Here is a 14,154-nt window from a genome sequence, read left to right as displayed (position 1 = left end):
TATGTTGCACAACTCAGCTGTAAGGATGGAGGCAGGCAGCGGGGGAAATATTATGGAGACATTCCCACAACTATATGAGTCTGAGGTGTTGACTGACACTGGGAGGGGTTGAGTAGGGTGGTCTCTGCCATCTTGGGGACGATGGAAAGGGAAGGACAGATAGTGAGGATGGATGAAAGAGAGAACAGTCAAATCAGTGAAGAGTCCCAAAGGGAATATGAGAGGGATTGTTGTAAGGGACAGGCAGGGGAGGGAGAAAAAGAGTGGATTTTCATCAACTAGGACAATGAAAAATGAGCCATAAATCTTAGCAAGATCAATATCACAGGTTGGGAACAGGGATGAGAAAAGGAAGGTCATTTGAGAAGTTAATGAGGTCACTTACTTTGCTGAGGGAAGATCAAAATTTGGATGATAAAGAGGGAACTGATGAACTTTTTAAATTGTAGGCAAAACTAATACTAAACTAAAACTAATACTAATACAGGGAAATTATTTTCTATAAGGCAGCAGTTATCCAGGTGACGGATTTTCCAAGCATCATAAAATGCATCCTGTAGGGTATGATCCAATATTGAGAGCAATCCTCTTCTGGTAACATTTTCCTTTGGGTTCTCTCTCTCCTCCATCAGAGTTGCTGGCTGAACCATAGGAAGGTTGGGATTTCTGAGAGGTTAAGTAACTCAGACCATAGCTTTCTTTACCATAGCTTCATAAAGAGGAAACCTCAGAATGTACTGGGAGCTCCAAGTGAGTGGTACATTAAGTATCACCCGTAAGAGACTTGGAGTGGAGCCAGTCATTAGTAGGTTAGGGGTAGGGGGAGGGGTTTGAAAAGAATAAATTGAAATTTTAAGTAAGTTGTGTTCTTCTGATGGAGGGCTTTTTCTTCCTATTACATTCTGAATTTTCTTTTTTAATACCTGACACCTTTGTTTGCTTTTATGTTGTGCTAGCATTGGTATGAAAGCTGGATTGTTCTGAGGTTTGTTCTTACAGATGTGAAACAGGAATGAGATGAACATAAAGAACATGTCTTAATTTTTAATTATAGCAGGTCCCTAGGGCACTACCATGAGCGCCAGAAATAGAATGAGCTTCTGAAACATTCTCTGGCTATTTTATCATTTGACTGCATGGAAGAATTTTACGACCCAGAGAACAGAGTGCTCTGGGGGCAAATGCTGTTGAAGTTTTTCCTCTGAAAACCCAGGCCTGTAACTGAACCTATACCACGTGCCTTCGGGGAGCAGCACTTACCTAATTCTGTGCTCCATGCTCCAGCCTGTGAGCCAGGCTGGTCTGTACTGGAGCTGTGTCTCACGAGCTGCTTGTGTGCATGTGTTGTGCTTTGTCTCTGCTTTGTGAGGACTGGCTGGAAAAGAAGCTAGGGTTCAGACCCAGGTGGTGACTCTGTGGTCCGAGCACGGAAGTAGGCCTGTGTGTGACGCTCAGAGGTGTTCAGTCGCATGGGCACGTACGGACGGGGGTTATGCAGACGGGGTGACTGAAATGCTCTCTTCCACCCATCCTGGAAGTCCACAGCCAGTCAGCGATTCCTCTACCTTGGGGGTTGGTCCCCAGCCCACTAGAAGGTTCGCCTGGCAGGGGGTTCCTGCTCAAGGGAAAACTCTCCTCCTACTTTCTTGGTGGGACTTCCTCATGGCTGTGTAACAATAGAGACCATGGCTTGGCTGCTAAGTGTTCATTTTAATGCGAAGGTATGAAATGAAAGAAAGTAGAAAAGTGGCCTCATTTGGCCTGAGAAGGGTGGGATGGATGCTGTACGGGCTCCTTAAGCTTTTTCTCGCACGTGCTGAACGACCCTGCCGTGGCCTCCAGGTTGCACCGAAGGCTGGCAGTGTAGACAGGGTTGCTGTGTGTGTGTGTGTGTGTGGTGTGTGTAGACTTGCACTCTCCTTTCACTTCCTGGGGAGCTTCTTGGCTGTGTTACAAGCCTGACGGTATAGGGCTAACGTTATGGGTTCTTATCTCTTAAGTGGTATCCTGAGACATGGCCTTTTGGTATCTCATTTCTGGGCAATTTTAATAAATGTGTCTTAGAACTTTTCACTGTTGGGGTGTAGCCTTTCCAAACCTTTTTTAAAAAGTTGCTGCTGTAGATCCTTGCATTGTTTGTTCTCATGATTTAATTGTATGTTTTTCTATACATATGTATGTACATCTTGTGTAAATATATACAAAATCTACATTTCTATTTAAAAGTTTTTTTTCTTCCTCTAGTTCTGTGCCCTACATAGGGCAGCTTCGCGTCAGGAGCAGCTTTCTTTCGTGGACTACAAGTTAGATTTCGTACAGCATTGTTCTGAAAGCTGGCTACCATTCCCTTCCTGCCATTGGAAACTCAGCACACTTGAACTTGGGTTTGTGATTCAGTATTACTAGATCATGCTTTCACTAATTCTTTGTATTTTGAACCAAGAGAAGTATGGCACTGTTCTGAATTCTAGAGGTGTTTCGTGTTAAATACTAACAATTATGAGCTCTTCTCTCCAACTTCGTAGAGGAAGAGGGAAGTCATGTTTGTGCATGCGCAGTTATATTCTTCCTGAGCGGACAGCATGCCCAGTTGAGTTCTTACGGCTTTCTAGGTCTGAACTGCACTGAAGAACTAGATTAAAGCATTGAGAGATTTATACTGTAGCTATTCTTCGGTGGTGGCGAGGACCGACGCTGATCCTTCCAAGGGGACTGTCAGGGTAAATGTTACCTACCAGTGTTGTCCAGGGGGACTGACCGAAACGGAAACGCGGGCTGTTCTTGGAAGAAGTGGAAGCCGAACGTGCGCTCTCCCTGGTGGGGAGCCGGCTGATGCTGGAGGTTGCTGCGGGTTTCACCACTGTTCAGATGTTAACCATTAAGTTGCCGTTCACTTTCAGAACTTTGTGTTGTTGAACTTGGGATGTCTGTATGTCTGCGAAGTGTGCTTTACAAGGAGGTTGTGTCCCCTGAGGTGCTTTCGCGTCTGCGCAGCCGCGCCCCGCCCCCACTCCCCCGCCCCCACTCCCGGTCCATGTCCTTCGTGCGGGGGCGTCCTCCCCAAGTGCTACTCCGGGGAGCAGCTACTCATCCATCCAGCACTGGTCCTGAAACACTTTTCTGCCAGTTCCAGTCAAGTCATTGCCATTTAATAAATGTTGTAAAAAAGGGTAATATATGTTGGAGAGATTTTTTTTGAGAGTTTTTGTTGTATTTCTTAAGACTTTTCTTCCCTTGCAGTGCTAGATTCTTCCTTTTACATTCTACATGTCTTCTGTCACTACCGTGTGTAAGCTGGTAAACCCTGATTAGCTTCATGATGGTCAGGAGGGGGGAGAGAGACTTCTCCAGGTTGCCCTGGGTTGCTGTGGAATGACAGAAGTCCTGCTCTTTCCCTGGGTCCCTGAGACATTCCTGACAGCTATGGCAGCTCCCTCCCTCAGACCATGGGAGTGTGGGAAGAGTTACAGAGGACCTGTCAGGGCTTTAAAATTCCACTTCAATATCTGTGAGCACACAGGCCCATCCCTATTCCTCATTCCACCGGGTAAGTGGCCCGCCAGGGCTGCAAAGGCAGCGGCTCAGGTTGGAGCTGGAGACTGACTTGGCATCCCCGTGGTTACCTAGGGCTATGTGGAGCTTGAGCTGGTTTCTTGTTTTATCAGTGCGTTATTGGATAGTGACTATGTGGGACTTAACTCGCTCCTTGCTCTCGAACTGATGAAGATGCATACTTAATACAATTAATAACTTCAACTAAATTGATCCAAATTTGTAAAAATTTTGCCTATACTAAGGAAATAGCACTTTAGAAGGCATACGAGAGAGTCAAAAGTCCTTGAGGATAGGTTTTTTGGGTAGAGATTCAACAGTGTTCTGTTTATAGTTCATTCTTAAGTTGATGCTTCTGGAGTGTATGAAAAAGTACTTTTTTTCCTTTCAACTCCCAGTCCCCTAATAATGAGATTTCTCTGATTTTGTCTGATAAACTTGCTTCCTCAGTGGTAAACTACCAGTGTTTCCCACCTTGGCCCTTCTCGCACACACGATGGATGGATTCTGATACCAGTGAGGAGAGGGCGAGCAGGTTTCTGGTTTGTGACTGACAACAGGCAGGTTTTAAAAGTCTCCCTAAGAGCAGCATCGAAGTGCCACCTACCCCGAGACAGGGTTTTGTACAAGGATTTGCAGGGTGAGGCCTGCCCTCTGAGAGCAGCCCTGGAGCTGCTGGGAGCAGGGGGCTGGAGGGTCAGACTGACAACCTTAACACACAAGGACTGTTAGTCCTTTCTGAGATTGAGATTCAAAGTATTGATCTGTTGCCAAGAACCCAGCTGCAAATAATTCCCTCATGGCTTCGTGGTTTGAGGAAAACAAAACAAACCGTAGAACCCCAGTGCACTCCAAGTGCCATATATCTATTTTATTCTTCAGGAAATTATATTTGTTTTTCTTTTACAAGAGCACAACAGGAACCAAAGTAAAAGAGTAATAGATACAGCACTCAGGATAAATCATATCTTTAAAATAATAATAAAAAAATTTACACCTTGTCCTATATCCTGTTAGTATTTTCATAATATGGCCATGATTGAAAAAAACAAAAAGCAAGCATTTACAATTTTTTTGATAGAGATTTTTTTATGCCAGGAATGGATTAATTGTCGACAAAATTTTATACTAATCAGGCTGATGTAAATCTATTTTGGTAACATCGTATCATTAACAAATTTATTTTGGAAATAGATAAAAATATTGCCCCTTGATAATAAATCTTTTTTTTCCTTTGATGCAAACAGCTAAAACACCTTTTTCTTTTCCTTTTGATATTCTAAGACAAAAAAATGGTTAATCTTCAGATTAATAAATTAGGTCATTATAATAATAAATTAATTTTTTTTAAAGTTCAGCAACCTCTGTCCAAGTATTTACAACAATACTTGAAAGTTCCTTTACAAAACAGAACACATTTTCTTTTCACATTAAGCATACTGGGTATCTGTGTCTTTCACAACAAGCATTTTAAAAAGAAAAATCAATGCACAAATGGGTAATTAGTATAAAAGTGCTAAGAGCTGTTTGAAAAGTTAACACTATAGTATACAGTCAGTTATATCTGAGGCAAACTACAACAAACTTCCAGCTTATTATGGACAATATTCCAGTAGTTGTTTCAAACAGTTGTTTGAAGAAAAAAAAAAAAAATCCAGGAGCTGATTAGCGATGCAGATAAACTGCCATCAATGTTTCTGGCCAGTGAGCAAATTGAAAACCAACAGAGAGCATATCCAAATGAGGGAGAAGAGTTTAATAAAGGAATACCTTCTCCACAGCAGGTGTGATGCCGACTGCACAAGGCGTGTGCGTACACACCCTCACACCCTCACACACTCACCACACACATCTTTCTTCCCAATTAAACTGCAGGTAGAATGAAATTTTGTGTTCTTAAAAATTTGTAGGTGATCAAAAGCACTGATATGGAATGCCTGTTTGTCTTTGTTCTGGTTAAAATCTCATAAAAATACATTCAACAGGAAAACATAAATTGTATGTGTATAAATATATATGCATATATATATTATATACACACGCACACAAATACTTTTGTTTTTTTGAAGCATAAGATAGTTACATAAATATTCCTATAATTGCTAAAGTTTAAGGAGGCATATTTTTTTTTGAGCTTCAACAAAGGTGCTTGAATAATATACAATTAAAATGAAGTAGTTTCTATTTTGTAGAATCAGTATAGAATAAGGAAAAAAAAAATCCCCAAACAGTCCTTTTTTAAAAAAGTTTCTTCTTAAGCTAGAGCTTCAACAAAAACTATGAACACCCAACAAGAGAACAAAGCCACGACAGACAATGAAGTACAGCCCCTGGGAATACCTGGTGTCCTCTGCCCTCTGCCTCCTTCCTGCCACGCGGTGGTAAGAGAAGCTCCAGTGCTCACGTCAAGAAATGACTTAGGTCTCGTTCACCTGCTGACTCTGCTAGGAACTGGCTGATTGGCTTGGAAGAAAACAAAAGCAGCACAAAGTATAACTGTCTATCTCCTTAACACCCCGCGTCGGAGAAATGCCGCAGCGCCTCTCTCCTGCTTCCTCACTGCCCACCGCGGTGGGAGCGTACAGACCAGGACCTCGTGGCGGTAGCCCGGGGACGGCTCGCGCCAGGTGCTGGTGCGCTCGTCTGCAGTCCTAAGGTGGCTACGGCAGCTGGGTCGCAAGGCCTTTGTTTTCCCTGCTCACTTGGGCCTGAGCTTTGCAGCAACCAGTGCAGTCTTCAAGGAAAAAAAGCTCCTCTGGGCCACTCAACTGCTTTTATTTTAACAGGATTTCTCCCCCGTCCCCGAGCCCAGCTGACCAATTTGCCTTCCCAACACCACCCTCCCAGCCCATCTCCCCAACCAAACTCAACTGTCCCCGTCCCCAAGTATCTCTGCAGCTATATTACAAGCAAGTATGTCTTAGCGACTTTAAAAACTTTGGTTCTAAGAAAACACTTGGTCAGTTATCTTGAGGCAAGTGGGAGTGCTTGTTCTGCACACTGCTGTAGACAGAGCCCATCCCGGTAAGTTCTTAGCGCTGTACATCAAGTCACAATCCAAAACGATCCACTAAGCAAGTGCACAAATTCTAGTTTACTTTTAAAAGCAGATTTAGTCGTTTTCTGTCTTTCAAAACCTCATCGACGTCGCCCTTCTTCACACTGTCTGGTAGAAATTATCTGCCTGTAGGTGGTTCTGTTTTTGCATGCTGTAGAAGCCACTGAATCTCGCATCCGGTTCGGCAATTCTTAGCATTCTCTGTGAGCTGTCCACGGGGACTCTGCTTCCTTTCTTGCAGTCCACAGACACCAGCTGATTATTTAAGGAAGAAGGCTATTTGATGAGAGGAGGAAAAACCACAAAGAATTAGCTCTTTTATGTATCCTAAGTTAACAAATTTAGTCCCAACTCAAGTGAGGTGATAGCTTCGCAGGACACTGACAGGCAGACTGGACGTGGAGTCTACACCCTGTTCTAGCACCCGCGGTAGTTTCGTAAGGGATCCTGCCTGACAAACCGTTTAGAAGTGAACTGTCAATAAATGATGTCAGATGGAGTGGATGAAGGAACTGAAAAAAGAGAACGGTGAAACCATGGAACTATTTGCAAATCCTTAACGTGCAGGCTAGCACTTGTAAGGGTTGAAGGAGTGGGAGTCACCAGATAGGCAGATTTTAAGATAAACAGACAATGTTAAATCACAGAGCCAGCCCCTGTCTGTAGCCAGCCACTCCATGCACATTATGAACTGGTCTCTTTTCCCAGCTTTTCGCTGTGGGGACTGGGTCTTGCCCAGTCCCGTGTCCTGACCCCACAGGTGCCCAGCAGAGGTGGTGCCCAAAGTGTGTTTCTTGAAAGAAAATCAGAGGCCGGATAAGCATCCAACAGAAATTTTATATGGAAGAGTTACCTAGGTGGTAAACTGAATTAAAATAATTATTCAAGCTGTTTTCAAATTCTTAAGGGTATATGATTTTTTTCTTAAAGAAAAAAGACTAAATGTAAAAAGTAGACTCAGGGTTGGAAAAAGTCATGACTTTTCCCTTTAATGAAAATGAATTTTCTTGGCTTTTAAAATAGGCTGATTTGACAACAAATACATATTCTTCCTTTCTCAGTATGAAATGTGCCCCTCTCTGCCTGGTCTAGTGTTACTTTACAGTCTCTTCAGGATCTTCTGCCACCTGCCCCCGGGTGCTTGCCCTGGATACGTCTCCCTGTCCTTTGGAGTTCTGTGTACGTTCAGGACGCTTGAGCGGTCTTATGGCTCTCGCCCGAGTGCTGGCGCCCTCTTTCTAGGTTTCTTTCCCAATTCTAAGCTGATAGATCACTGAGAAATTCAGGTTTTCATTTCTAATATAAACAATGAATCCAGAAGTATTTTTTTTTTGAAAACTTGAAATCCAGGACATTGGCTGTGTGGAAGGTCAGGATTCATTAACCAGTGGATGATGGGTAATTCACCACTGACTGACTGCTCCATCCCCAGGCACGTGCTCTGTGCTGGATGTGCTCTGTAGTGGATGGCCGGCTACAGCTTGCTGTCCATTTGAGGCCGTGAAGACCAAAGCAAAATTTTCACTGGCAAATATAAAAGACATCAAGCAATTTAAGGAAATGTGAGCACGCAAGCTTTCCTAGTTCAGTCACTCAAGAGACAGACTTTTTCATGACAAATACCTTAGTTGGTGTTCGATACCAGCAAAGCAGTGGTATCCACTGTTTCTTCTGATTGATGAACAGGAATGCTATTATAATGGAGAGGCCGATTATTATGGGAACCACAACCGAGGCAATGGAGTCCAGTGAAGAATCTTCGCCCGGATGCAGCCTATTGTTATCTCTGTAATCTACCTGCAGGTGACCCATGTCTAGGAGAAAAACAGTTAACAAGCATTTATTACCTAAACAAGAATTTTTAAGGATTATTTTAGTTACACTGCAAATGCAAATCAATGACTTGGTTTTATTTCTTCCCAATGCTTTCAGGCTAAACGATTCAAATGTAAAGATCCAGAGAGCTCTTACGGAGAGGGCAGAGCTCTTAGGGATGGATGTGAGAGAGGAAGTATTAGGGTGAGAAGGTTAACAACTGGGCAGGGTGAAGCTGGTTCTTGCTTCATCCTTATAAACTGACTGAACTATTACTGAAAGTATTTTGATTAACATTAACCTATATGGTCTTCTCTAAGATTCGGAAGCAGAAACATTAACTTAGCTCCCCGCTTACCAGCAAATAGGAGACTAGAACAAAGTCTCTTCTTGGACTTACCATATTAACAGCCAAGACTAATTACTAATGTAACAGTAAAAACTATGCCAGCATCAAGAGTTTGGTCTTTTGGTTGATATTCTGGTTTACTGAGCTCTAAGCAAAAATGTCTCCCTCTTCATAAAATTGCTGAAAACTCACTAGGCCTAATAGATCATTTTCCTGCCTTAGTTAATATACTGCACAGGAGACAACATTTTTGTTCTTATGAATGCAGGTCTTTCTGTTCCTTTAAATCATCACTCTTGCCATAAATATTGCAGAGATCACTAGGTTAACTCTATGTCAATCAGGAGCACTCCCTGGAAGTTCCCTTACTTTTATTTTCTTTCAAATAAACTACTGTGTTCAGATTGTCTAAATGCATCAAAAACCAAGTTAGTGAAAGATGCAGGAATTACACAATCAAAAAGAGTTGTTCTTAAACTGTTCTGGAAACTCAGTGCATCATAGCACAGCTTTGTGATATTAAGACTGTCTACAGTTTAAAAATCAGATTTTTATTCATATGCTTCTTCCTCTGTGTGTGTGGGGGGGGCCTTGGGGGGATGAGAAGAAGACCTTCCTAGTCATTCCACCCAGTGCAGATGGTCATACTTTACAGGAAGTTGAAAAAAACATATTTATCAGCATCAAGACAAATACCAAAGGTCAAAATAACATCTTACTGATGAATTCAGGTTTTAAATACACAATGAATAAAGGAATGAATTTTTGCCTTACCACATTCCAAATGATATAGCAAATGGTTTTAGGAATGTATGTCATACAAGGAAATTGAAAAGTTAAGGGAAATTTAGTGAAAGGAAAAGGAAGCTTCAAGTCTATTTATAAAATTCAGTCCAGTGCTTAAGTTCTGTTTTGATGCAAAAAGGCCATAAAATCGAGCTTTGGGCTTCCTAGCAGCAAAAGCAAAAGAGGAAACAAGTACCATCAACAAGATTACAGTGTCATCAACATTAAAAAATAACCTTGCTGAGCGCCTGGGTGGCTCAGTCCTTAAGCGTCTGCCTTCGGCTCAGGTCATTGTCCCAGGGTCCTGGGATCGAGCCCTGCGTCGGGCTCCCTGCTCCATGGGGGGCCTGCTTCTCCCTTTCCCACTCCCCCTGCTTGTGTTCCCTCTCTCGCTGTCTCTGTCAAATAAATAAAATCTTAAAAAAAAAAAATCTTGCTTAGGAGAAGTACAAATTTTCCTGCTACTGACACATGAAGAAATATCCTCCTCAGGGACTTTGTAACAGAGGTGCTAAGTAATGCACAGGTCCTCAATATATTGCAGTAAATAAGGCTGTTCTAATGACCAAAGCCAGCATCTAGAACAGTGTGTAGCACAGAGTAGGCCCTAATATTTCTTGACTGAATGAATTTAAACGTAATGATAAAGCACAATTCAGTCACAGCAGTTATGTAAGTAGCCAAAACGCTGGGTCCAGGAGTTTGGCTCTCTGGTTATCTGGCTTGATCTAAAGAAGCATAACCTGCAGACTATCTAGAGTAACAACAGACCATTCGTCTCTCAAGCAACGAATACTGCTTCTCCCAAAAGATATAAAAATTGCATAGTGGTGATTTTGAGAATGTCCTTGGAGTAGACAGGAGGCGGTGTTGAGTCATGGCTAAGAGGAAGTTTATACTCTTGATCAAGGGGTCTACTTTTAAAGAGAGGGCAATATTGACAGGAACCCTGCCTTGCTTTATCACTTAACTACTGAGAGACAGAATAATGTGTCTGTTACACACAACTGAAAGGGACAGAGCTGGGGGAAAAAAGGAATAAACCTGATGAGTGGAAAAATCAGCACATGTAATAAGCTGAACTCTCATGGAGTAAGAACAACCTAGAAGCAGAGGGTAACCTAATGCACAATTGCTTAGTCCAGAATCCACAGGGACTGAATAATGTATTCTTCTGCTTACATACGTACAAATAGGAGAGCTGGCTTAGAAATTCCAGATACCAGAACCTTAGGACAAAGAACATCTTTCTTTCCATCATCACTAAGTCTCGGAGCATGTGGGGCCAGAAGGAGGCATATTATCCAGTTACCTGCAGACTTATTTTATCATTCTGGGTTAAATATGTTACAGCCAAGCAGGTCTTCCCTGGAGTCCTTATTTGAACTTACGTGGGCTTGCCATTTAAAAAGATACCCAAAGGAAGTTAAAATAAAAAAAAAGGTAGACCACATGTAAGATTACAGAGCTCTCAGTCGACTTTAGCACTTACCTCTGGGGAGATGGATAATGTCATTTTCACTGGGTGTCGGCCACAAGGGAACCTCTAGGTCAATCTCTCCACGGTGATTCGTTTTCTCAATGGGTATATTGGTTGGTTCTGGGGCATACATTTCTAAAAGAAAGGGACATTTTTCATAAGAGGTGATGGAGGAGCTACTTACTCTTGACTTTTGTTTCCTCAATCCAAATGGATGGTGCATTCAATTCAGTACAATACGTCCTGGGACATGAAAGATCCAGTTTCTGCATTTATATCACCTACTGCTAGAGAGTCACTACCTTTGCAAGCACGGCAAACAGGTCTTATGACCATGTAAAAAAGGGAGAGAAAGTTTTCTCCCGTACCAGGGTCAGAAGCTCTGCTTTTTCATGTCAAATGGTGTTGGCCATGCAGTTTTGTGCAAGCTGATAGGGACTGGCTGAATTGGATTTCTTTTACTTTCCATCAGCTAAATACTATACCTTAATAACGGTTTCTCTTTAATCCATGAATGTTGAATCATTTATATATAATATATCCCAGGAAGTGAAAAAGTAAAAGCATCTTTCACTCTTCATGACATTTCTTAGGCATTTCCCCTCCAGTCACTTCCCCTAAATGGGAACAGAATGTAGGCAGACCTGACGAGATGTGGCCTGGCTCAAGTATAAAATGTCTGCTTTGTTACCACTGGAACCCTGTAGACTAAAAGATGATCTTCAGTAAATACAGTTCCATTATCTAACTTGAGCACGTAGGCACTCTGATCAGTAAGATGCTACAACATGAAACCAGACCCTCTAAGAAGAACAATATTCTTTGTCCCAAATATCAGGGTTTTTTCCCTTTTTTTCTTTTTAAAGCTAAGTTCTAAAAGGGACCAGTTTAAAAAGTTCAGAGTTTTCTTTGGCTCAGAACAAATATATTTATATATCCTTTCCTCATCTGGTTAACATTTTGAATAAATAGTTTTTGAGAACCCCTATTTTCAAAAGGTGACACAAAAGTCTGCATCAACCATATAGCTCCTTTTGGCCAGATCCTGCCATATTATTAAACTCATTTTTATAAGGTTACTCAACATTGGTAATACTAAATATTCACTAGTAGCCCAACTGAGTCCAAAATAAAATATATAAAGTACAAGTTATAATAGAACTAACAATCCCCTGCTCACAGTGACTGCTGTCTATCCTGTGGTTACCTGCCTTTCAAGAAGTAAACCATAAGATGAAGTAGAGAGAAGGGGAAATGACAGGGAAGAGAGTGTTTGCTCTGCTTCCGCTGTGTGTTAACGGAGTTCTTGCCTGGGAAGGAAGTCAGAGAGGTTAAGTGAATTGCCCAAGATGATGCGTCCAGGAACTGGTAAAGCTGGGATTCAAATCTGGTTCTGTGACGCCACGGCCTGGGTCTTCTGGTGCCCCAGGAATAAAGTTATTTTGGCCTTTGTCCCTGAGTCTTCTGCTTTCTTTCTTAAATACAGCTGACCTTGAACAACACGGGTCTGAACTGCATGGGTCTACTTATAAGTGGGCTTTATCAGTACAGTACTGTAATTGTACTTTTCCTTATGATTTTCTTACTATTCTCTTTTCTCTAGCTTACTCTGTTGTAAGAATGTAACACATATAACATACAAAGTATGTGTTAATCGACTCTCTATGATATTGGTAAGGCTCCTGGTCAACAGGAGGCTATTAGTAGTTAAGTTTTGGGGGAGTCAAAAGTTATATAGGGACTTTCGAGTGCTCAGCGTTTGGCACCTCAGACAAGGCAAGGCCTAGACACTTACAGTTTCAAAAAGATACCCAAAACCTCTAGAATTAAAAAGAGAATTTACTGACAGTGTTATTTATGGAAGCAGGGGCCGGTGGAGTGAAACCAATGACTCAAACTTTCCTGTCCTCTCTCAATCACCTGAAGGGCTTATAAAATGTGCTGATTCTCACAGGTCATGATTCTGTAGGCCCATGGTGGGTGATTCTGGGGTGGGTGTGTAGGGCATGGTGTTTAGTTCACCCACGGAGAAACCCTGATTATGTGATACGAATTTCCTGAAAGAGTCTGGAAAGAAAAGTGACCTTGACATTTAGGTGACATCTTTCAATGCCACAGCACCTCTGAGCGCCTCCCCTAAGGGTCCACACAGCACCGAACCTTTGCGTCACAACAGGGCCCCCCCCCCCCCCCCCCCGCCCCCGGGTGTCAGGGAGCTCAGCAGAAAAGGCCAAAGTGAGATCTATTCACCAGACCTAGCTGTGTGGACGGCTAAGCAGCCAAAGCCCCCACAGAGGTCCCCAGAGCTGGGATTGGTTCTGCTTCACCTCAGGGCCTTCCTGGGTGAGAGCGGCAGAGCAGCAGGCTTGAAATCCTCGCACCGCCTATCTGCACATGGTAGATTGCAAGGGAAACCCCACACACAGCAGACCGGACAGGGGAGTCCTCCTCCCCCAGGTGCTTAGGAAGGCTCTGCTTGGCAGCAGTGGGGAAGGTAGAAGGGTGTGCCCTGGGTCAGGAAGGAGGTCCCACATGGGGATTAATTATATCACCCCTGTCCACAAATACTTCCTGAGCGCGTCACTGGCCCACGTTTTGGGGAGGCAGCCATGAGCAAGACCAGTCTGCCCTTGTGGGCCCCTCCCCACTGAGTGGCTCACAGCCTGCCCTGGGTACGGGTCTGCTCCACTGAACTCAGTACGGCTTGGACTGAAGTCCACCTACATCTCCTTCTTCATCACAAAATACTCAGAGCTCTAGTTTGGAGCCCTCACACCCAAGGGTCATTTCCCTTTAATGTGAACTTACAAGGGATGCTGTCTCTGAGCAGTTTTGCCAAAAAGGATACATCTTTTGGCCAAAAAAAAAAAAAAAAAAAAAGATTTGGACAAACAAAAAGTGTGGGAGCTACGCTCTTTCCATGCCTAGACCCAGGGCCTCCATGGCCAAGGCCTGCGTCTGACCCCAGCTCTCACATACAGCCCTTCTGCCATTTACTGTCACAGCCCTTCACAGCTGGTTGGCATTGCAGACACAAAACTACATCTGGCCAGGCCACGTGGATCACGGGCATGTGGTCATAGTGAAGACTTACTCCTGTGGTCAAATACGTTT

General features: G+C 43.0%; 2 protein-coding genes across 8 annotated transcripts in view; one reads left to right on the top strand and one right to left on the bottom strand.

Annotated features, from left to right (window-relative positions):
- The window catches only part of FEZ2 (fasciculation and elongation protein zeta 2), a 41,648-nt gene extending 38,474 nt beyond the window's left edge, over window positions 1-3,174 (top strand). For 2 of the 4 annotated variants that reach the window (XR_003207297.2, XM_025868043.2), the window contains one exon: window positions 2,245-3,174. Coding sequence is in view for 3 of the 4 variants with exons in the window: in XM_025868043.2 (XP_025723828.1) it covers window positions 2,245-2,261 (17 nt within the window). In the remaining variant the exon portion in view is untranslated. Of the gene's footprint in view, window positions 1-506; window positions 800-2,244 lie in introns of those variants that run through there. The other 2 variants (XM_073897280.1, XM_073897281.1) reach the window with 2 other exon arrangements.
- A 1,223-nt stretch (window positions 3,175-4,397) lies between these two features.
- CRIM1 (cysteine rich transmembrane BMP regulator 1) overlaps window positions 4,398-14,154 on the bottom strand; it is a 186,314-nt gene continuing 176,557 nt past the window's right edge. For all 4 annotated transcript variants that reach the window (XM_025868042.2, XM_025868038.2, XM_025868040.2 and 1 more), the window contains 3 exons: window positions 11,053-11,175; window positions 8,234-8,424; window positions 4,398-6,886 (listed from right to left, as the gene is read on the bottom strand). In XM_025868042.2, coding sequence (XP_025723827.1) covers window positions 6,710-6,886; window positions 8,234-8,424; window positions 11,053-11,175 — 491 coding nt within the window. In that variant the 3' untranslated portion in view covers window positions 4,398-6,709. The remainder of the gene's footprint in view (window positions 6,887-8,233; window positions 8,425-11,052; window positions 11,176-14,154) is intronic.

This window comes from Callorhinus ursinus, unplaced genomic scaffold (assembly GCF_003265705.2).
Source record: "Callorhinus ursinus isolate GAN/ISIS: 27379988/994484 unplaced genomic scaffold, GSC_fseal_2.0 scaffold10, whole genome shotgun sequence".
NCBI classification, from domain to species: Eukaryota; Metazoa; Chordata; class Mammalia; order Carnivora; family Otariidae; genus Callorhinus; species Callorhinus ursinus.
The sequence above is the reverse complement of the archived record's forward strand: the minus strand, read 5'-3'. Positions and strand labels throughout refer to the sequence as shown.